The sequence below is a fragment of the Salvelinus fontinalis genome, chromosome 38, assembly GCF_029448725.1.
Source record: "Salvelinus fontinalis isolate EN_2023a chromosome 38, ASM2944872v1, whole genome shotgun sequence".
Taxonomy (NCBI): domain Eukaryota; kingdom Metazoa; phylum Chordata; class Actinopteri; order Salmoniformes; family Salmonidae; genus Salvelinus; species Salvelinus fontinalis.
In genome coordinates this window covers 35,213,464-35,237,026 of record NC_074702.1, presented here as the reverse complement: position 1 = coordinate 35,237,026, position 23,563 = coordinate 35,213,464, and the positions used below count along the sequence as shown (strand labels likewise).

Here is a 23,563-nt window from a genome sequence, read left to right as displayed (position 1 = left end):
GGTGAGCAAAGGCCTCGATTCAATCAGATCAAGTGTTAACCGGCAATGACCGCATAGCGGATGTTTTGGAGGTGTCGGAGGTGGAACTGCGTCGGAGCTGTCAAATGTGATCATTGTCACGAAGCCACACCAGTCCCACTCGCGTTAGAAGTTCACAGCGAGAAAGTTGTATAGAAATAATTATTAAAATCATTAAACAAAATGATAAGGATTTAAATCAGCCTAATTAGGGTGTAGATTACATCTCACGTTCCAGTTAACATGGCTGTAAGATTTTTCTTAATGCGACTCCGTGCAGCCAATGGCCGTGTCCGCTTTAGGTATACCGTGAGCCTCTTGTGGACTTGACAGCTCTTACGCCATTCCAACTCCGACGCCGTCAAAACATCAGATATGCGGACGTTACTTAAAGCGGATTTGATTGAATCGGTCCCCGAGTCGTTCAAGTCAGGGGTTCATTCAAGGTTTGCGGTGTTGACAGTGTTGCTTATAGTTTGGAAATGCCAATGAACATGACTGGATGGCTGCAGGAGTGTGCTGATCAGGTGATCAGGTCCATGGAGGTGAGGTGATGCACTGCTGAGGAGTTGGCAGGTTGCCCACCCTGTCCATCACTCTTATGATCCCCAGACAGAGACAGTATCTAAAGGCCTTTTTTTAAAAACCTATTTACTATCTACAGTACATACTGTATAGGAGAACACGATCATTTTCAGGCCGTTACTTATGAAGTGTGGATAGGCTTTCCAAATGGCTGAGTAATGTACGTTTAGAATGTTTGTATGGTGACTGTAGGCGCTGGATATCTCGTCTCCTAGTCCCACCCAATTGTTAGTCTCTTGCGACAGACTGGCGAGCGCAAGCAAGATTTGGTTCTGGGTTCCAGGATCACCTGTATGTCTGCAGTACATGTGGAGGAGAGGAGAGGAGCTACAGGTGACAGTCTCGATTGCCTTGACTGCTGAGTGGGAGTGAGGGAGGGAGGGAGCGAGGGAGGTGTGCAGTTAACAGCGGACATCCCAGCCAGTGTTTGTTTATGTCAGATGGATGTTATTTCCCCCCCTCCCCCTTCCCCGTGGTTTCCCCTTGGCAGCAAGGCAGGTTTTGGCACCGACAGCTCTATGGGAGCCAGGCTCTTTCCCCTTCTCAAACACAGACATGCACACCACCTACTGGTACTGACTTTTGTGATGGTACATTGTCCCTCAAAAAAGTAGCTAACTATGTACGACTGAGATGTGTGGTTGTCTCACCTAGCTATCTTAAGGTGAACGCACTAACTATAAGTAGCTCTGGATAAGAGCGTCTGCTAAATGATTAGCCTCCAGCTCAACCCTGGCTGGGTGTTAGCCACTGCAGTATGTGGACAATAGGGAAGCCAAATGAAAAGCAGATGGCTGTGGCATGTTCTAATTACGAAGTGGGAACACAGTGGTGTGTGTGTGTGTGTGTGTGTGTGTGTGTGTGTGTGTGTGTGTGTGTGTGTGTGTGTGTGTGTGTGTGTGTGTGTGTGTGTGTGTTTCAGTGGGCAAGGGAGGTTTTGTACATCAGAAGACACTGAGTGTGTGGACACATATCCATATTAATTAAAGGGGCAGTCTGCAGTTGCTACATCCATTTTTTGTAATGATAATCGAAGGATATGTGCCCATTTGATTCTTGAAGAATATAACTTATAAATGCCTCGTGAGCTTAGTTCAACTCCGGTACCCCAGCATAACGCAACATATACGCTTGTTTGACTCTAATGTTTGTAAAAAAGAAAGTCAACTTAAATAAACACTATAGCATCATAACATCGTTAAAAGTAGCATTTTGATATCCTGGATGGTCAGTCCTTGCATCCATTGCTCTGTCTATGAATTTGAGAGTGGTTACATATGTCCAGTCCCATCTTCAGGGGCATATCTCCAGGGGTGAGGAGCACGCTTTGTTATTGTTTCAACTGCTGATTGCCGCCTTAAGGGGCCTCAGGAAGTATTACTGAACATGTGTGTGTGTTTGTGTTTCTTCCTGTATGAGGGAGAGAGTGAGAGGTGGGTGAGCAACGCTCTGGAGTAGTGCGTGTGTTTGTGTTTCTTCCTGTATGAGGGAGAGAGAGTGAGAGGTGGGTGAGCAACGCTCTGGAGTAGTGCGTGTGTTTGTGTTTCTTCCTGTATGAGGGAGAGAGAGTGAGAGGTGGGTGAGCAACGCTCTGGAGTAGTGTGGGTGTGTGAGTGTTTTTGTATTTATGTTTGTCTGTGATAGATTGTGGGGTTCTGTTTATGTGTGTGTGTGTGCAGGGGGGGACTCGGTATATATGCCACCGTGTGGTGAACATTGACAACTGCACTCTACAACCAGTAGAAATAGACACCGAACTTAAATATAAACGCAACATGCAACAATTTCAAAGATTTGACTGAGTTTACAGTTCAGATAAGGAAATCAGTCAATTTAAATAGACCCTAATCTATGTATTTTACATGACTGAGAATACAGATATGCATCTGTTGATCACAAATACCTTAAAGTAGTGGCGTGCATCAGAAAACCAGTCAGTATCTGGTGTGACCACCATTTTGCCTCATGCAGCGCGACCTCTCCAGCGTGCCAGGGCCATCGAAGGTGAGCATTTGCCCACTGAAGTCGGTTGCGACGCCGAACTGCAGTCAGGTCAAGACCCTGGTGAGGACGATGAACATGCAGATGAGTTTCCCTGAGATGGTTTCTGGAGGTTTGTGCAGAAATTCTTCGGTTGTGCAAACCCTCAGTTTCATCAGCTGTCCGGGTGGCTGGTCTCAGACGATTCCGCAGGTTAAGAAGCCGGATGCAGAGGTCCTGGGCTGGTGTGGTTACACGTGGTCTGCGCTTGTGAGGCCGGTTGAATGTACTGCCAAATTCGTTAAAAAAACTTTGGAGGCGGATTATGGTAGAGAAATGAACATGACATTTTCTGGCAACAGCTCTGGTGGACATTCCTGCAGTCAACATGCCAATTGAAACAAGAGACATCTGTGGTATTGTGTTGTGTGAGAAAACTACACATTTTAGAGTGGGCTTTTGCCTCCAGCACAAGGTGCGCCTGTGTAATGAGCATGTTGTTTAATCAGCTTCTTAGTATACCACACCTGTCAGGTGGATGTTTTATCTTGGCAAAGGAGAAATGCTCACTAACAGGGATGTAAACAAATGTGTGCACAACATTTTAGAGAATGAAGCATTTTGTGAATATGGAACATTTTGGTGATTTAAAAAAATAATTTCAGCTCATGAAACACATTCCATGTTGCGTTTGTATTTTTGTTCAGTGTAGTAATGCAGCCAATTAAATACATGAATCAGCGTATCAAAAGGCAGGAAGACTATCTTCACTTGTTGTTCTTGTTGAGATATTACAAACCATGATCATACTCATCATTAGGCCTACAAATACCTCTAGCATCAGAGTGAATTTCTACATGGTAATTTCCTGAGAAAAGACACTGTTTACTCACATATGTTGGAATTCTCTGGAATGACACTCTTTTGTGACATGTACAGATGCACTGAATCAGATGCGAATGCCATACATTTCGGCCTATAGGAGAATCTCAATTCAGAATTCCCACCCCTCTGACCTTATGCTCCAAATGGTTTTGAGAAGGAGGCAAGGAGAGGGGACGTGAGGTATCAATTCAGATTCTCTCCATATATTCTTACGGTTTGGTACAAGTTTGGTATTTAGGCCAACACTGCCACCAAGTGGTCATGAGGAAGCACAACACCCCCTTTTTCATGGAACATGACTCAATTCAACTTGTCAGTTACTATTTCAAGCAAATCTCTAGGCAGATCAATGTTTTGTAGAATGTTTCACCATTTATTAAAGAATGGATAATGCAAGTCTTGCCGATATAGATTCTGCTCCTTCAGGGTAGCTCACTGCCCAAGCAAAGCGTCATAATATAAAATGTCCTGCAAGCAGTGAGCGCGGTAAGCTATAAAACCCCCCCAGCAGGAAAACAGAACCTAACAGGTGGAGCCTGGGGTGGTGGTGGGAGCAAAAGAAGCAAAAGCATATTAGCAGTAGCAGCAAGTGGTAGCAGGATATGTGAGCAGAGCCGGTCAGCTTAAATAGACCGCCAAATAAGGAAGGCGTGATTGTTACCAGCATCTAATTCAGCGTTCTGTTTCTGAACTGGCTTCGCTTTATTCGTTTTTTGGGTATCTGTACTTTACTACTTATTTTTTTGACGACTTTTACTTTTACTCCGCTACATTCCTAAGGAAAATGTGTATATTATATATATATCTCTACTCATACCATACATTTTCCCTGACATCCAAAAGTGCTCGTTACATTTTTGAATGCTCAGGCAGGAGAGCGATATGGTCCAATTCACGCACCTATCAATAAACGTTTTGTCATCCCTACTACCTCTGATCTGGCGGACTCACACAAACGCTGGATTTATTAGGATCGACATTAGCTGCTGCCCCGGCAGCCTCAGGCAGGACTGCCTGGGGTCCAAGCAGGAATAAAACAACAGATAGCAACAAAAACATTGTCTACATTATTAATATAACATTCCATCACACAAGACATTGTGCCCTATACAAATGCCCACTGCTCCACAATCGCACATTCACAATGTACAAGTGTGTGTCTCGTTGTGCCACGGGGCGTTGTTTTATATGTTTATAAAAAAAATAAGATTTTATTGCTAGCTTGAGCTACCCGATGTGAAAGAGAGTTCCACGTAGTCATGGCTCTATTAGCTACTGTTTGTAATAATGCCTGAGTGTTGGAGTGTGCCCCTGGCTGTTCGTAAGAAAATGTAAACAAAATATCTTTGTGCCTTCTGGTTTGCTTAATAAAATATAAAGAATTTGATGCATTTATTTTTTTACTCAAAATGTAGTACTTTTTCCCACAAGATACTTTGACTTTCACTCAAGTAATATTTTACTGGGTGACTTTCACTTTTACCTTATTAATAGAAAATGACTCAAGTATCTTTACTTTTACTCAGGTATGACAATTGAGTGTTTTTCCCACCTCTGGCCGAATGTTTCAGAGAAGTGACCAAACCATCTCTGTTCTGTTTCGCCTTCCACAGATGAGAAGCCTTACGTCTGCAGCCTGTGTGACTTTGTCAGCACGGAGTCCTCTGCCTTCCTGTCCCATCTACGTCTCCAGCACACCAGTGACGGCCGACCTATTCCCAACCCCAGCTCCAGCTCTGAGAGAGGCACCCCCAGTAGCGTCCCTAAGCTGAAGAGGGCTCTCCTCCACGGGCTTGCTCAATCCTCTGCCCCCCACCCTTACCTCTCTGCCCGGCCGTCGAGAGACAAATGCACCGCAGAGAGCAGTTCACCCGCTGACTCTCACCGTGTTGCTCCTCTGGACCTGTGTGTGAGAGCCGAGGGCCACAGGGGCCCGGCCTCCTCAGCCCTTCAGCAGAAGGGCCTGCCCAGTCATAAGTGCTCCTACTGCTCCCACTCCACCCACTACCTGGAGGTGTTGTGGATGCACCAGACTGTCGCCCATCGCATCAACAGCAGCGCCCTGGCCCCCAAATGGGCCCTCCTGAAGAATGGCTTCAAGGGCCCCCGAGAGGGCTCGTCCTCAAGGAGACGCACGGGCCCTCCTCCCGCTCTGGATGGGAGGGAGTGTCCCCCATTGCCCCCTGTGGTGCGCACCCCACGCACACGCCCCCCATCGTTGAATGGGGGCCAGAAGAAAGACAGCAGGGACAGGGCAGCCAGTCAACCCAGCACCTCTTCCTCCTCCTCCACACAAGGGTCCTCCTCCTCTGTCTCAGGCCCCCAGAGTGTGCGGCCTCCCAGGGTAGGCAGCTGCAGACAGAGAGGCGAGGCTGTGCCGGATCAGGGCCACCGCTCTCGCTCCAACTCCAGGCCCAGAGTGGAGATCTACCCACGGGGAGGCTGCTCGACCGGCTCCCTGGAGAAGAGCACTGCAGCCAGGGCTCCCCAGCGACCCGCAGCCCCTAGCCTCGGTGTCGGAGGAACCACCAGGCTGGTGGAAAGGTACATGTTGCCTCAGGAAGGCCTGGGATTCATGCTGTCCAGCAAACACGGCATTGCAGAGTACAGCAGAGCCAGGAGCTCGCCTCAGCCCCAGCCCAAGCCCAGGAGCTCCCAGTCCCACACCCAGTCTCACCCACAGTCCCAGGGCAGACCCAGGGCTGAGCGCCCAGCCCACAACACCACCACGGCAGGCCAGGGCTATGGAGCCTCCCACTCCCAGACACATGGGAGCGCCGTCCAGGTATCCTCCACCTCCTCCTCGTCAGCCCAGCGTGCGGAGGTGAAACAGGAGGAGGCACGGGGGGTGGAGACACCAGAGCTGCCCATGGACATCCTGAGCTTCCTGAAGAGCTGCAACTCCAATGACCTGGCGACACTCTACCACCGCTGGGGCGCCGCCAACCCCCTACTGGACCCCACAGGTAAGAGCCAGGGCAGAGCTATGAAACAACCTTAGGTCCTTTAAATAGATAGGAAAATATGTATAGCGAACTTGGCACATGACGTGGACACAAAATAACATCAAGAAAACAGAGGGAATGTCCACTCATTGTTTGCCACTCTCACAAGATATCTTTAATGACTGTAAAGTCACCCTCTGTCACCCTCTGGCATAAAAGTCACCCTTTTCACAAACAGTATATTTTTTCTATCTGTAATATTCAGATACGTTTCTAGTCTGTGTTATGTGAGCAGCCTGTCAGTGCTGTGATGAGACGGGGAGACAGTCAGAAGGGCAGTAGGGATGATGATCAACACGCCTTAGGATCATGTGTTTAGAGGGAAGGCCAGATGCCAGGAGATGTTGAGCAGCCCTTTTTTGGCTCGCTGATTGACAGCTCGTATCACGTGTGGTGGGGAGCGACACTGGACTGGATCTACCAGAGGGACTGGCCCCTGGGGTGGTCAGTACAAACACGTAGGCTCAGTTGAACACACACACCATCTGGCAGAAGATGATTGATAGACAGGCCGACTGGCCAGTCTGACAGGGGCATAAATAATGAAAGGGAGATGCATTAAAGTAGCTGTGCGTGTGTGTGCTGACCGTGTCAGAATGCGTGTGTGTGTGCTGACCGTGTCAGAATGCGTGTGTGTGTGTGTGTGTGTGTGTGTGTGTGTGTGTGTGTGTGTGTGTGTGTGTGTGTGTGTGTGTGTGTGTGTGTGTGTGTGTGTGTGTGTGTAGGAGCACACAAGGTACTGTAAAAAGGCACATGTATCTGGGGCAGTGTGTGTTCTATATGTAGGGAGATGTGGCGGCTGGTGGGAGGAGCTATAGGAGGACGGGCTCGTTGAAATGGTGGCAATGGAATGGTATGAAACACATGAAACATATGGGAACCACATATTTCAAATCTTTCCATTGATTCCATTACAATGAGCCAGTCCTCCTATAGCTCCTCCCACCAGCCTCCGCTGTTAGGGAGTGATGTTATAACAGTGAAAGATGTGGCAGGACCTTCGTGGGTCTCTGTTCTGCGAGGCATATCTCCACTCTCCCGTTGTTGACCTGTCGCCAACTGTTTGGGTCAGGGCTCCGGCTGATGATACTCTCACAGACGGGGGGAGAGAGAGAGAGAGATGTGTAGAGAGAGAGAGAGACGTTTCGAGAGAGAGAGAGAGAGATGTGTAAAGAGAGAGAGATGTGTAAAGAGAGAGAGAGATGTGTAAAGAGAGAGAGAGACGTGTCGAGAGAGAGAGATGTGTAAAGAGAGAGAGATGTGTAAAGAGAGAGAGAGACGTGTCGAGAGAGAGAGATGTGTAAAGAGAGAGAGATGTGTAAAGAGAGAGAGAGAGAGACGTGTCGAGAGAGAGAGATGTGTAAAGAGAGAGAGATGTGTAAAGAGAGAGAGATACGTGTCGAGAGAGAGAGACGTGTCGAGAGAGAGAGAGAGCGAGAGACGTGTCGAGAGAGAGAGAGAGCGAGAGACGTGTCGAGAGAGAGAGAGACGTGTCGAGAGAGAGAGAGAGAGACGTGTCGAGAGAGAGAGAGAGAGAGAAACGTGTCGAGAGAGAGAGAGAGAAACGTGTCGAGAGAGAGAGAAAGATGTGTAAAAAGAGAGAGATTTGTCAAAAGAGAGAGATTTGTAAAAGAGAGAGAGCGAGAGAGAGATGTAGAGAGAGAGAGATGTGTAAAATGAGAGAGAGAGACAACAAAAACAGAAGGGATCTGTTGCAGCTCTGTAGAATCCTGGGTCTGTACTTTGTCAATGGTAGGTTACTGGGACTCTTTGGGGAGATTCACCTACTGCTCACCTCTTGGCCACAGTACAGTAGACTATATGATCACAGACATTGACCCCTTCTCTCTCAGCTCATTCACTGTCAAGCCACTAACACCCCTGTCTGATCACAGCCAAATTACATTGTTCCTCAAAAGAACAGACATGGAAACAACCACACATTCACAGCCCAGTAAGCTGTACAACATCAGACATGCATACAGATGGGCCCAAAACAGCACAGAAGATTACCAGAAAGCAACCAGTAACCAAAATATCCAAACACTCTTAGATAACTTTCTGGATACCACATTCACTCACAGTAAAGAAGGCATCAATCTAGCAGTACAAAGCATCAACTATATATTCAGGCAAACGGCAAAAGAAGCACAATTGAAATTGATCAAAAACAAAACAAAAAAGATCACAGATGACAACTGGTTTGATGCAGATTGTAAAATTATAAGGAAAAAACTTAGAACACTATCCAACCAAAAGCACAGAGACCTAAATAATTGTGAATTACGCCATCATTACTGTGAGACTTTAAAACTCTATACACGTAACACTCAGAACCAAAAAAGCCCAGTACAACAGCAAGCAGCTGACACTAACTGAGGAGTCCATAAACACTAACAACTTCTGGCAAAATTGGAAAAAACTAAAAAAAATTAGCGTTACAAATTGGTGACATATGGACAACCCATTTTAAAACACTCTACTACACCGTTCAAAATGACACAAATGCAAAACAACGCCAAATTCATGAGAAGTTGAATGGATTAGAAAAACCTATAAAGGACAATCAAAATCCATTGGACTCCCCAATTACTGACCAGGAACTCTATAAGAAACTTCAGGCTCTCAAATTTTAAAAAAAAAGCACGCGGACCTGATGGCATCCTAAATGAGATGCTCAAACTCACTAGTGCAAAATTTCAATTGGCTATATTAAAACTGTTTAATTTGATCCTGAGTGTAGGTTATTTCCCTGACATCTGGAATCAAGGACTCATAACCCCAATCTTTAAAAACGGAGACAAATTTGCCCCTAACAATTACAGAGGCATTTGTGTGAACAGTAACCTGGGGAAGGTTTTCTGTAGTATTATAAATGTAAGAGTTCTAAACTTCCTTAATAAGCGCAATGTCTTGAGTAAAAGCCAAATTGGATTTATACCAAAACATCGCACAACTGATCATATTTAAACCCTACACACCCTGATAGATAAACATGTCCACCAAAATAATACCAAACATGTCCACCAAAATAATACCAAAATATACGCTTGCTTTATCGACTTCCAAAAAGCATTTGATTCTATTTGGCATACAGGACTGTTCTACAAAGTTATTGAAAGTGGTGTAGGGGGTAAAACATACGACATAATTAAATCAATGTATACTGGTAATACGTGCAGCATCAAAATTGTCAAGAAAAGAACAGAATTCTTTAACCAGGGGCGGGCCCTTCGTCAGGGTTGTAATCTGATCTCTGCACTCTTCAATATTTACATGAACGAATTGGCCACTATTCTAGAAAAATCCTCAGCCCCTGGTGTTAGTCTCCACAATTCAGAGGTTAAATGCCTACTCTTCGCAGATGACCTATGCCTGCTGTCACCCACAGCACATGGCCTACAGCAGAGCCTGGACCTGCTAGAGCAGTACTGCCAGACCTGGGCCCTGGCAGTAACCCCCAAAAAGACTAAAATAATGATTTTCCAGAGAAGATCCAGATCTCAGGGAATTACACCAAAGTTCTCAATTGGTACAAAATATATAGAGTACTGCACACACTACAATTACTTAGGTTTAAAAATAAGCTCAACTGGACACCTTAATGAGGCAGTGAATGAACTGAGAGAGAAAGCACGCAGGGCAGTCTACGCCATTAAAAAGCAAATTCAAATAGAAATACCCATTAAAATTTGGCTAAAACTAATTGAATATGTCATTGAACCAATTGCACTTTATGGCAGCGAGGTGTGGGGTCCACTTGCAAAACAAGATTTCATCAAATGGGACAAACACCCCATTGAAACCCTGCATGCAGAGTTCTGTAAGATTATCCTACATGTCCAGAGGAAAACTACAAACAATTCATGCAGGGCAGAATTAGGCAAATATCCACTAATAATAAAAACTCAAAAAAGAGCAATTAAGTTTTGGAAACATACAGTGACCCCCTCTCATATCATTACCAAGCCCTGCAATGCCAAGAGCTGAGCAAAGAAAAGAAAAGAGTCCCCTCATCCAGCTGGTCCTGGGGCTGAGTTCACAAACCTGTTCTACTAACACACTGAAGCCTCAGGACCAGAACATCCAATCAATCAGAATAAACCAAATTACAACACAGTCAAAACAAAACTACATTGCTTATTGGGAAACACAAGCACAAACACAAAGCAAAATGCAGTGCTATCTGGCCCTAAATCGACAGTACACCGTGGCTAAATATTTGACCATGGTTACTGATCAAAACCTTAGAAAAACCTTGACAAAGTACAGGCTCAGTGATCACAGCCTTGCCATTGAGAAGGGTAGACACAGGAAAACCTGGCTCCCTGTAGAGGAAAGGCTGTGCAACCACTGCACAACAGGAGAACCTGAGACGGAGCGGCATTTCCTGACAAAATTAGAACAATTAGAGTGTCATTTTCCCAAATTTGAAACCCTTATTAAAGGTTTCAAAGACCTCTCTGAATGAGGATAGGCTACCCGTCCTGTTGGGGGAGGACGCAGAGAGCTGTGGGTTGGCAGCGCACTACATTGCTGCCTGCCATAAGTTGAGGGACAGTGTCTGACAGACCAATCAACCTGCACATGTACTCTACTGTATGCTTATTGTTATTGTTGAATGTATGGTTATTTTGATCCTTGGTTATTGTTGTTACTGTTGTCCCATTGACAATTTTGATTCTCATTTTTATTTTTATATTGTAAATATCCAAAATAAGCTTTGGCAATATGTACATTGTTACGTCATGGCAATAACGCAAATTGAATTGAATTGAATTGAGAGACAGAGAGAGATGTGTAAAAAGAGAGAGAGAGAGAGATGTGTAAAAAGAGAGAGAGAGAGATGTGTAAAAAGAGAGAGAGAGAGATATGTAAAAAGAGAGAGAGATATGCAAAAAGAGAGAGCGAGAGAGAGATATGTAAAAAGAGAGAGAGAGAGAGAGATGTAAAAAGAGAGAGAGAGATATGTAAAAAGAGAGAGCGAGATAGAGATATGTAAAAAGAGAGAGAGAGATATGTAAAAAGAGAGAGAGAGATATGTAAAAAGAGAGAGAGAGATATGTAAAAAGAGAGAGAGATATATGTAAAAAGAGAGAGCGAGAGAGAGATATGTAAAAAGAGAGAGAGAGAGATATGTAAAAAGAGAGAGCGAGATAGAGATATGTAAGAGAGAGAGAGATATGTAAAAAGAGAGAGAGAGAGAGATGTAAAAAGAGAGAGAGAGATGTAAAAAGAGAGAGAGAGATGTAAAAAGAGAGAGAGAGAGAGATGTAAAAAGAGAGAGAGAGAGATATGAAAAAAGAGAGAGAGAGATATGTAAAAAGAGAGAGAGATATGTAAAAAGAGAGAGTGAGAGAGAGATTGAAAGAGAAAGGCAAAGAGCGAGAGACGTGACATAATAATTAACCCAGCAGCAGCTGCTTTAGAAATGGTCATTACCAAAACATCCTGAATTCCCCCCGTATTCTGCTGCTACTTTCCTAAGGTCAAGTGGGCCTCTGCTTAAGACACCCAGCTGGCAGGCTTCTATTCCTCCCCATGTTCCAGAGAGAGAAAACAGCCTGGGAGGCAGACGTATGACATCGCTGTCACCCGTCCAGGCAGATACCGTCACGCTCTGCCTTAGCCCTTTGAGTCAGATGCTATAAAGTGACCTTTTTTGAGAAAGCCAGGATGTGTGTGTGTGTGTGGCGGGGGGGGGTGTATGTGTGCATTAGTGTGTTTAGTCCAGCTCACTTGTCTTTCATTAGTGCCTCGGCAAGAGAGAGAGGGAGGCTTGTGGGTCTGGCTGGATGTTTCCAGGGGCCAGGCAGGGTTAGGCCTGCCAGAGACACTTTCAGTCACCTCCCTTCCCCTGTCACCCGTACCACCAGCGGGCACCATGAGCCCAGGTACATGCCAAGGCAGGGCTAGGAACTCACCCCCTCACTCACTGCACACACCCCCAGGGCTTTTTGGCTGGCAGGGGAAGAGGTCATAGGAGGGGTTGGTAGTGGCGGTGGTGGGGAGGAAAGGGGGTTATGTGACGATGGATGGACCAAGTTGGTCTCTCTCATCTTCCTGCTGTCTCCCTGCATCCTGCATCACCGGATGACACGCCGATGATCTTTTATATTCCCCTTCTGCACACGTACACAAGTACAAATAAACAGAACACACAATGAGCCAAGAAAGAGGAAGGGAGGAGTGACCCGACGAAGGTGATTCTCTCTCTCTCTCTCTCTCTCTCTCTCTCTCTCTCTCTCTCTCTCTCTCTCTCTCTCTCTCTCTCTCTCTCTCTCTCTCTCTCTCTCTCTCTCTCTCTCTCTCTCTCTCTCTCTCTCTCTCTCTCTCTCTCTCTCTCTCTCTGTCTCTCTCTCTTTCTCTCTCTCTCTCTCAAACGCACACACACACCTGACGTGATGACACGCGGGCCGGTCGGCGGAGCGGGCACATCACAGCCGGGGCGTTTTAATTGGCTGTAATTTATGCGGCGGCCGTGTAGCTGTGTGTGTCTGCCTGTCAGAGCCTGAGATGATGCTGTGTGACAGCTGCAGTCCAACCCCTGGAGCTAGCCTCCCATAATGACACATTAGACATACTAATGATGCTTCCCTCTCTATACTCTACTCTCCTCGACTAGAGTTGAGGCTAGCTCTCTCCAGCCAGAGACGAGAGACTAGTCCGACCATGTCGGTCGGTGTCTACTCCTTTGTGGCCCTGTGTTCCATTCGTTTGCATCCAATCAATCCATCAATCGATTACATGTGTTTCTAAAGTCCTTTTTACATCAGCAGAAGTCACAACGTGCTTATATGGAAACCCAGCCTGAAACTCCAAAGAGCAAGCGATGCAGATGTAGAAGCACTGTGGCTAGGAAAAACTCCCTAGAAAGGCAAGAACCGTAGAGGTTCTCCAGGTTCTGAGGAGGAGCCAGTCCTTTTCTGGCTGCGTAGGGATTATAACAGTGCATAGTTTACGTCATTTTATGCGTTGTTCCTCGTATTGAATCCCTCCCAAGTAAAACCGCTCAAGGGGAGAGTTCTGCCACCACCTGTCCTCTCTGGAAGGTCACGCCATCTCTGCCTTGACCTGTGCCGGTGGATATTATAAGAGTACATGGCCATTAAAGGCGAGATCGTTCTTCAAGATGTTCAAATGTTCATAGATGACCAGCTAGGTCAAGTAATAAACACAGTGGTTATAGAGGGTGCAACAGGCCAGCACCTCAGGAGTAAATGCCAGTTGGCTTTTCATAGCCGAGCATTCAGAGATCGAGGCAGCAGGTGCGGCCCGTGTGCCCTTCATCTAGTTCTTCCCGGCTATCTCTCCCTCTTATTTTCTATCCTCCCATCCAGCGCTACATCTTCATTTTGGTCATCGGGTCTTTTGTGTGGATTTGTATTTTTTTTCTCTCTCTCACAATTCCCCTTACTCTTATTTTATCACCCTTTCCCTGTTACCTCTCTCTTTCTCTCTTCCCATATCCTTCTCTCTGTGTCGTCCCAGGTGACGTGGCTCTTAAGAGGAGCGACGTTTTAACCCGTGTCCCTCTCTCTCTGTGTTGTAGGGATGCTGAGGCCTCTGGTTCGACAAGGGGAATATGGCTGCCAAGAGTGCGGGAAGAGCTTCAGTCAGCACAGTCACCTCCGCACACACATGAGATCCCACACAGGTAAATGGGGATTAACACACACACAAACACACACACACACACACACACACACACACACACACACACACACACACACACACACACACACACACACACACACACACACACACACACACACACACACACACACACACACACACAGGTGTGTATACAAATGCACATGTGTATATGTATGTGCGCACAAACACATATGCCCGTACACACACACACATACATATATATATACAATACATACAATCACATATCCAATACTGGACATCAGTAACATTCAACTACATTATTTGTTCATTTGCGCTCCTCAGCCTGTGGGTCCATTCTTTGCCCTTGACCAGGATAGCTGGTCAATAGGTTTTTAAACGAATAGGATTTGCTGACCTGTGACAAACCGTGTACATTATTAATCACGTGCCAGATAGAGACAAGGAATTGTGCATGCTAGTGAACCGTAGCATTTGTCCATCATGCCAACATATGTCTCCCATTATCACACATCCTTGTTCGGGCGGCCAAACCAGTTATTGTGGCTCCTCTCTTCTCTTTTCCTCGCCTCTGCTCTCCTCTGTCCTCTTTCTCCTCTCCTCTCTAGTCATGTCCATCAGTGGGGGGCAGCTGTAATAGTGGTAGACAGTGAGATAAGTAACTTCTTTACGGAGAGTGTAAATGATATGCGGCACAGCCAGTGATGCTAAGTGACAGGAGCCAAACGATAAGTGATGCAGAGGGAGTCCTCCCCTCAGCATCCACTGTAAACACACACACACACACTTTACCCCCCTACACACACACACGTGCCGCACAAACACACACATTGCACAAACACACACACACACACACACACACACACACACACACACACACACACACACACACACACACACACACACACACACAGAGAGAGTGAGCTGTAATTAATGTTGTCACCGATGGTTTTCTTCAGCGTGGACGTCATCCTCACGCGAAAGGCCAGTCACCCCGAGGCCCCTCATTAGCATGTCTGTGTCATATTAAATCACTGGCTTCACTCCACCAGGTCTCATCATCATCACCACCATCATCATCGAGCTCCACTCTGCTCTGCTGTTGTTGTGTTGTCTCTCTTTAACTAACTGGTTGTTGCTGTGGTTGATGGTAGCGTTTGCTAATGGGGATGCTGGTGAATGGAGACTATGAGCTTTTCTTTTTAACAAGTACCCAACCCCCCCCCCCCACCCCTCACCCTCCTTTTTCCCCAACAGTCGTGTCTGATTATAACGGACTCCGAGGTGCTGACGTTCAAACCAACTCCTCGGAAGCTCGCAAACAAGTATGTTGTTTCCCTAGATTCACGTTGGATTGATGCTTCCCGTTTTCTTATGCACGTCAGTTTTGTGTGCGTGTGTTTGTCTGTGTATGTTTGCGTGCCTGCATGTTTGCTGGTGCTCCTGTCCTTATTGTTTTATATTCATTCTGTCATTTTCACTATGAGTTATGTGTCCTTCCGGAATCGTCCGCTTTCAGACTCCATATATTTCTTGTTGTCACTATGTCACCAAGTCACTAGAACAATAGATGGCAACACTACAGTTCCGGTAGTCCGTCCCTGTGTGGAGGATTGGCCCTGAGAACACACAAAATGTCTCTTTTCTCTCTGCATCAGATGAAAGTTTTCTGAGAGAAAGAGAGGGGGAGAGAGAGAGGGTTGGGTGAGGTAAATCTCCTCTGCTTTGACATTCGTGAAAGCGCCTGGTCCGCAAGCCGCACCTCCATCTTAATGAATCACCCATCCGCAAATGTATCGCGACGCTATGAATGATGGGAGCAGAAACAGCGTCGGGGTCCAATTAGATGTAGTGTTGGCGGTGCTTTACGGGGACGATAACCTTTAGTGTAATTTAGTCCACCACTCCCATCCAGCCTCCCTCCCTCCCCGCCTCGCTTCCTAACAGGACGACGGTGTCCTAGAGGTGCTCGCTTTCCGCTCACGTCTCAACCGGCCCGCCTGATCGCCTGGCTCTGCTTTTAGATTCTTTTTTGATTAATTGTGTATTTTGGGGGTTTTATTTCCCTCACCGCAATATAATGATGTATGATAACACACATATTTTTCTGCTTATTCTCCAGGTAAGAGAGATGGAATGAGAGGTTGAGGGCAGAAGGAGTCATTTGTTTCCCCCCATTTTATATTCCATGTATCATAATGATAATTAGGCGCAATTAAACGGCAATTTCATTTGTTTAGTTCAGGTGTGCCGTTGCTTATTTATGTGACTGGCGTCAGAGCCCGTTTGTAAGTCAGTCTAATTAGCGAAGCGAGTGGGTGGAGCTGGCTGACTGAGGGAAAGAGAGAGAGAGAAATGAAGTAGGACTTCACTGACAACAAGGTTGCGTGGCCCTTTTACACACACGTCAGGCTTCTCACCGGAGAGGAGGGCAGGTTCATGTAGGTTAGAAAAGAGGAAAGTTAACGTGTCGTTTTTGGAATCAGGTGCAGTGTATTTTAATGGGTAGAAGTCTGTTGCCATGACGTTTCATGATTTGGGGTTAAATTAGTTTTTGTGCCTGTTTGTGTTCTAACTGTGTGTATGTATACAGGTCTTATTCGTTGTACTGTTTACCTACAGTCAGTCCCAGCATGGTTTACATCATTCTATGTATTGTTCCTCGTATTAAATCCCTCCCAAATGAAATCGTTCCAAGGGAGAGTTCTGCCACCACCTGTACTCTATGAAAGGTCATGCCATATCTGCCCTCTGTGTGACCTCTGACCTCTGTGTGTGTGTGTGTGTTGCTGTGTGTGTCCCAAAGGGGAGAGACCGTTCCGATGCCGCCTCTGCCCGTACCGAGCCTCTCAGAAAGGGAACCTGAAGACCCACGTCCAGAGTGTCCACCACGTACATTTCGACAACGCCCAGTACCCTGATTACAGACCACCGGGACTGGGCCGCGATCAGGAGGAGGAGCAGGGGGACTGGTTCTCACCCACCACCACCGACCCACCGCGACCTAATAACAGACCCACCAACGTGACATCCCCAGGGCCTAAGATAGAGCTAGAGACTCCATCCATATTCCCAGGCCCCTCCCCACAGACACCAGAGAGACCTGAGAGCTGTGTCAGAGACACCACCTGACAGAGTGACATCAGCGTGAACTCACCCCCGTTGCCGTTTTGGATTGAAATATTACCAGGATTATTTGAAATGTGTTTGTTTTTTTAAGAAAGAAAAGGGTTTCTTGGAAAGAGAGGAAAAATCGGACACTGTGCAAACAAATGCTGTTTTCCCCCTCTGTGGACCCATGGGCAAGGATGGCATGGTGGCATAGTGACGTCCCTATAGCTTTCCGTTTTCCTATTTTTCCCCATTTGATTTAGATTGTGATGAAATGGTTTTGTGCGTTCCTCAGGGCACTGATCCCTTAATAACACACGGCAGAATGGAGCAGCCTAGTTGGTGATGCTTACACTGACTGAACTGAACACACTTAGCTAACCCTCCGATTGCAGCTGACTTGACAAGCTTAAGACGGTGTGTGTGTTCTATCCTCTCGAGGACCACTATAATGAGTCCAGTATGATTGGCTGAAGTGAAGTGACCACTACACGATCTGACGAGAGAGAGAGAGAGAGAGAGAGAGAGAGAGAGAGAGAGAGAGAGAGAGAGAGAGAGAGAGAGAGAGAGAGAGAGGAGAGAGAGAGAGAGAGAGAGAGAGAGAGAGAGAGAGAGAGAGAGAGAGAGAGAGAGAGAGAGAGAGAGAGAGAGAGAGGAGAGAGAGAGAGAGGAGAGAGAGAGAGAGAGAGAAGAGAGAGAGAGAGAGAGAGAGAGGAGAGAGAGAGAGAGAGAGAGCGAGAGAGAGAGAGAGAGTGAGAGAGAGAGAGAGAGAGAGAGAGAGAGAGAGAGAGAGAGAGAGAGAGAGAGAGAGAGAGAGAGAGGAGAGAGAGAGAAGAGAGGAGAGAGAGGAGGAGAGAGAGAGAGAGAGAGAGAGAGATAATGACAGTGTGAGAGGAGGTGGCTGCTCATTAAAAAGAGTGTGCGGTTTTAACGGTCGTTCAATTATTGGGAGGAGAAGAAGAGGAGGCCGTTTTCTGATCCCTCTGATTCGAGCGTAGTCCTCTTCCCACACCCACACCTCCAACCTCAAATTAGACCCACTTACTGAAACCTCTTAGCAGGAACAAAGTGGTCGGACTGTTTGGTTCAAGTTGCCGTACTCTCCTTTCTACTTGAATAAGAGTATACTCCTAAAAGCTAGTCCTCACGACAGTGGCTTTTTGGTGGTGGGGGAGGGGGGGGGGGGGGGGGGGTTGAGAGGTCAGGCGTTTAGAGCTTTCAGGGAGCATTGATGAAGACAGTGTTTTGTTTCTGATGGCTGCTGCGCCGTCGTAGGGTTGCTGTGTGTGTGTGTGTGTGTGTGTGTGTGTGTGTGTGTGTGTGTGTGTGTGTGTGTGTGTGTGTGTGTGTGTGTGTGTGTGTGTGTGTGTGTGTGTGTGTGTGTTTTGCCCCTTCTTGATTACCTCTGCGTATTAGACTCCCGTTAGACGCTTTGCATTCTACCTCCTTTGCAATAGAAGCTTGTTTTTGTTTTTGTACGGCCAGGTAGGAAGTGAGGACTAAAGCCATGCTTGTATACTGTATATGCGATATAAGGAGAGGCTTCACTGTAACCATATGTGTGATGTTTTTCTCAAAGTTGCATTCACCCTCATAAAACGCCTCCTGGATTCATAGCCATGCCTATGACTATTGAAATGTAAGTACCTGGGTCCTGTTTGTTAGGGCAGACACCAAAAACATTTTGCAACGGAAAACAAAAATGAGCGTTTCTGATTGGACAAAACCAGATTGGCCCTGTTTCAGTCCATTTTCTTCCGTTTGGTGCCTAATGAACACAACCCAGGTGAGGTGACGCTCTAGTAAGTTAGTAATTCTTGTTTTGGTGCATGGATGTCAACATGTTCGTTCAGACAAGCAGACTATTGGGCAGACAGTCTTTTTGAGCAAACGTATACACGCAAGGTCACATGCACTGTCCATGACACTGCAAATGTCCAAGTGTGAGACAGATAGCCAGAGATAGATAGGAAAAGAGTGAATAATTATCAGCTGTTTAGAATAATATTTTGGGGGGGGGGATATGGAATTATTGGCATGGGATATAATACTGTCTACTTTGAGACCTCGGTAGTAGTTTTTACATGAACACAAGATGAAGAGATTTCTGTATCGGTTACTTGGTGTGGTTGGTTGAATATGCCTACAACAGTGTGCTTGAATATAGCTACACTTACTGTATGTGTATATTAAAGATGGGGATAGTCAAATACTTGAAGCGGATAATATAGCCTATCAAGTAGTGTCCTTAATAATTAGTGCCATTAAATACCGTTGTACAGAATTACCCTTTAAGATGAACTCCTAAAATACACATTTGTACTCATTTGTACTCTTAGCTGATACGAGCAGACCACGCGGGAGTGAGAGAGTGAGTATTTGTGCGTGTGTGCGTGCGTATGTAAGTCAGTGTGTCTGTATTTTAATCTTACCAAACCCGTTACAGCGTTAGATACCAAATGGCATTTCCGGTGCACTTAGACTAGGTTACTGCTTTAACACGTTTAACTGTCTTTGATTGGTTAAGGTGGTCCAGTTCAATGTCACCTCTGGTTTTTAATCATTATTATTATTATTATTATTATAGATATCAATTATTTAATATAATTTTCAATGTGTTTTTTTTAGGCGTTTGGTTTGTAGTACACTGCTTAGTTCAGTTTTCTAATGGAAAATGATAGGTGCATAAAAATGTTTCATACAGAGTGCTTTTTTTAGTCTCTCTCTCTCTTTGCTAAAAAAGTAGGACTTGTTCAGTAGATATCCAAGGGTGCCCTCCCAAAGAACTTGGTGGAAGTCTTTATTTCTATTTGGTTGGGGTTTTAACAATGCCTCCAAGTTGTGTGTGTCTGTTGGCTTTTTATTTGTAATTAACTACATTGCAATTTTTCCGTAGATTACATTATTTGAAATGTATTTGGTTGACATCTGTATTTATTAGTTACAAGGATCAGAGCAGAAGCAGACAGGAGTTGTTTTATTTGATTCTTTTCAGATTGGTTTTTATACTTTGTTTTGACTGTCCCCGATGTGAAAGCTCTACCTCATCTGAGGCCTTCTCAGTTCTGTTAAAGTTTTGTACATCGTTGCAGAAAATGTCATGTCATCCTGTCCACATTAAATACACAAATATGGCACCAGTCAACCGGTTTCATCAGTCTCCCTTCCTTGCTTGTGATAGAATGAGCAGCATCCTGTCTGGATCTGCAGATGAAATACTGCAGCCTTCTGATGCAGTAGGGGAAAGTGGGGTAAGTTGAGATGTGTTTTACATTCAGGATCACTCCGTCAAGGGAAATATGGTTTTCTTTCTAACAAAGGCGTCTACATATATTTCAGGATGTTGTGTATCCATGGAAATAATCAGAATTCATGTAAACATTACAGTTTTGAACGTATAGCTTGACCAATAAAGTGGTCTCTTGGCACAACTTATCCTGGGTATGGGTTAAGACGCCTACAAATTCTTAGACTGAATTAAATATTTCCACTACCTTTTTAAAACCATGTCTATGTTATTTCCCAAATTCAATTCAACATCACTTTTTTGTCTTGTAATCATTTTAAGCATAATTTAACACAGGTTTAACACCTAACGGACAACATCATTCCAGTGATAATGCCTTGCATTACACCTGGGGGGAAAAAAACACTTCAATTTGCTCAACTTGCCATTGGCTCAACCGTTGGCTAAATTTAGCCCATGACCATTGGCTCGACTTACCACAAGGCAAACTTTTTTATTTTTTTTTATTATTATTATTTTTTTATCCCCTTTTCTCCCCAATTTTTCGTGGTATCCAATCGCTAGTAATTACTATCTTGTCTCATCGCTACAACTCCCGTACGGGCTCGGGAGAGACGAAGGTCGAAAGCCATGCGTCCTCCGAGGCACAACCCAACCCAGCCGCACTGCTTCTTTAACACAGCGCGCCTCCAACTCGGAAGCCAGCCGCACCAATGTGTCGGAGGAAACACCGTGCACCTGGCCCCCTTGGCTAGCGCGCACTGCGCCCAGCCCGCCACAGGAGTCGCTGGAGCGCGATGAGACAAGGAAATCCCTACCGGCCAAACCCTCCTTAACCCGGACGACGCTAGCCCAATTGTGCGTCGCCCCATGGACCTCCCGGTCGCGGCCGGCTGCGACAGAGCCTGGGGGCGAACCCAGAGACTCTGGTGGCGCAGTTAGCACTGCGATGCAGTGCCCTAGACCACTGCGCCACCCGGGAGTCCCTAAGGCAAACATTTTTTTTATTTTTTTTTTATTTTTTTATCCCCTTTTCTCCCCAATTTTCGTGGTATCCAATCGCTAGTAATTACTATCTTGTCTCATCGCTACAACTCCCGTACGGGCTCGGGAGAGACGAAGGTCGAAAGTCATGCGTCCTCCGAAGCACAACCCAACCAAGCCGCACTGCTTCTTTAACACAGCGCGCCTCCAACCCGGAAGCCAGCCGCACCAATGTGTCGGAGGAAACACCGTGCACCTGGCCCCCTTGGTTAGCACGCACTGCGCCCAGCCCGCCACAGGAGTCGCTGGAGCGCGATGAGACAAGGAAATCCCTACCGGCCAAACCCTCCCTTACCCGGACGACGCTAGCCCAAGTGTGCGTCGCCCCACGGACCTCCCGGTCGCGGCCGGCTGCGACAGAGCCTGGGGGCGAACCCAGAGACTCTGGTGGCGCAGTTAGCACTGCGATGCAGTGCTCTAGACCACTGCGCCACCCGGGAGGCCCCCACCCGGGAGGCCCCAAGGCAAACATTTTGACTATATTAGCCCACACAGCTACAAGGATGGGCAAGTGACCCGGAAGGTTGCTAGATCAAATCCCCGAGCTGACAAGGTAAACATCAATCGTTCTGCCCCTGAACAAGGCAGTTAACCCACTGTTCCTAGGCCGTCATTGTAAATAAGAATTTGTTCTTAACCGACTTGCCTAGTTAAACAAAGGTAAAATTAAACACAATAAATTAGTGTTTTGGACATGCTTACCACTTTTTCCATGTGGTGGCTTCCTTCACCAATTCCATGAAATGATGACCTCTTCCTAAAGTTTTTGTCAAATCCTTCATTTTGTGTGTGGTTTCTTAGAAACAAGGGTTGCTCAATTTACCCCTTTTATCTCAACTTATCCCACTCTCCCCTACAGGTCCAGAGAGGTACTGGGTCATGTTCATTAGGCACCAAATGGAAGAAAATAGGGAGGAACTACCTGAACGTTTAAACTTTTTTGTTTTGTTTAGTGCCTTAATGAACACGACTATTCTACTCCTCTTATAATACAGAGAACTGACTTTCGACTTAGTAACATTAGGCAGAAACCATTTTGCCATTTTCTTGGCAAGTATGGTAGTAGACTAAGAAGAAACAAAAATACCTTTTTAGGGGTTGACCATCATTTTCTTATGAACCACATGTGACACTTGAAATTAGATGCTTTCTGACACGTACGATGAAAGGCCCAGTCCAGTCAAAATTCATTTTCCCTGTGTTTGATCAGTGTTATTTCCTGATAGTTGCTGGTTGAAAATACAATCTACACAGGACCTTCTAATCAGAAGGTTTGCTTGGGCGGAAGTTTTGGCTTGCCTGGTGGCATCACCAGGTGGTAAATTGGTGTTCCAAACCTCTCTGCCAGTAACAGCTAGTTTTCCCCCCTTAGACCACTCCCAGACACACCTAGCAAAATTCTTGTCAATTTTAATCAAAAACGAAAACAGTAGAGGTACTTAATACTCAGAAACGATTTGATTTAAAAAATGTCTGCATTTGGCCTTTAATGTGGAAAAATAGCTTGAGCTCATTTCTATTGCTGATGTTCTGCCCAGTTAAGGCCAAAGTCCATTTGAGGCGATGTTCAAAAATGGACTCCCAGTCTCCCACCCACCTATTGCAGAGACACACTGACTGCCTTGGACTTGACAGTACTGCTGCTCACTTTACCAGTCCTTTTCATGTACTAGCCTGTGACTGTGTGCTTTGAGACCTAACTGACTGAAGGACTGACTGACTGAGTGGTGAGTGACAGGTTTTCCCAGAGAACATGGCACATGACGTTAATGCCAGCGAGGCCTGCAGGCCGGTGGAAAGACAGAGCGACAGCAGCTGCCTGTCGCTCTCCCCCCTCCTCAGTAACTGAGAGCGACTGCCCAACATGACGGCCATGCAGGCAGCGCTCACTGAGAAACCTGTTCCCTGATATCTCTGCTTTCTGTCTCACTGACGGGAGAGAGAGAGAGGAAAGAGGATCAACCTTCAGGCAGCGGACCTCATTTTGATGACTGATATGATATGTGCCTTCTGAATAGTTTTATTCATTTGTACTTGAATAAACTTGTGAAAT

General features: G+C 46.0%; 1 protein-coding gene across 1 annotated transcript in view; it reads left to right on the top strand.

Annotated features, from left to right (window-relative positions):
- The window catches only part of LOC129837608 (zinc finger protein 516-like), a 59,471-nt gene extending 42,404 nt beyond the window's left edge, over positions 1-17,067 (top strand). The window contains exons 3-6 of the mRNA XM_055903910.1: positions 5,082-6,434; positions 14,026-14,130; positions 15,366-15,433; positions 16,915-17,067. Of these exons, the coding sequence (XP_055759885.1) occupies positions 5,082-6,434; positions 14,026-14,130; positions 15,366-15,433; positions 16,915-16,974 (1,586 nt within the window). The 3' untranslated portion in view covers positions 16,975-17,067. The remainder of the gene's footprint in view (positions 1-5,081; positions 6,435-14,025; positions 14,131-15,365; positions 15,434-16,914) is intronic.
- The last annotated feature ends 6,496 nt before the right edge of the window (positions 17,068-23,563 follow it).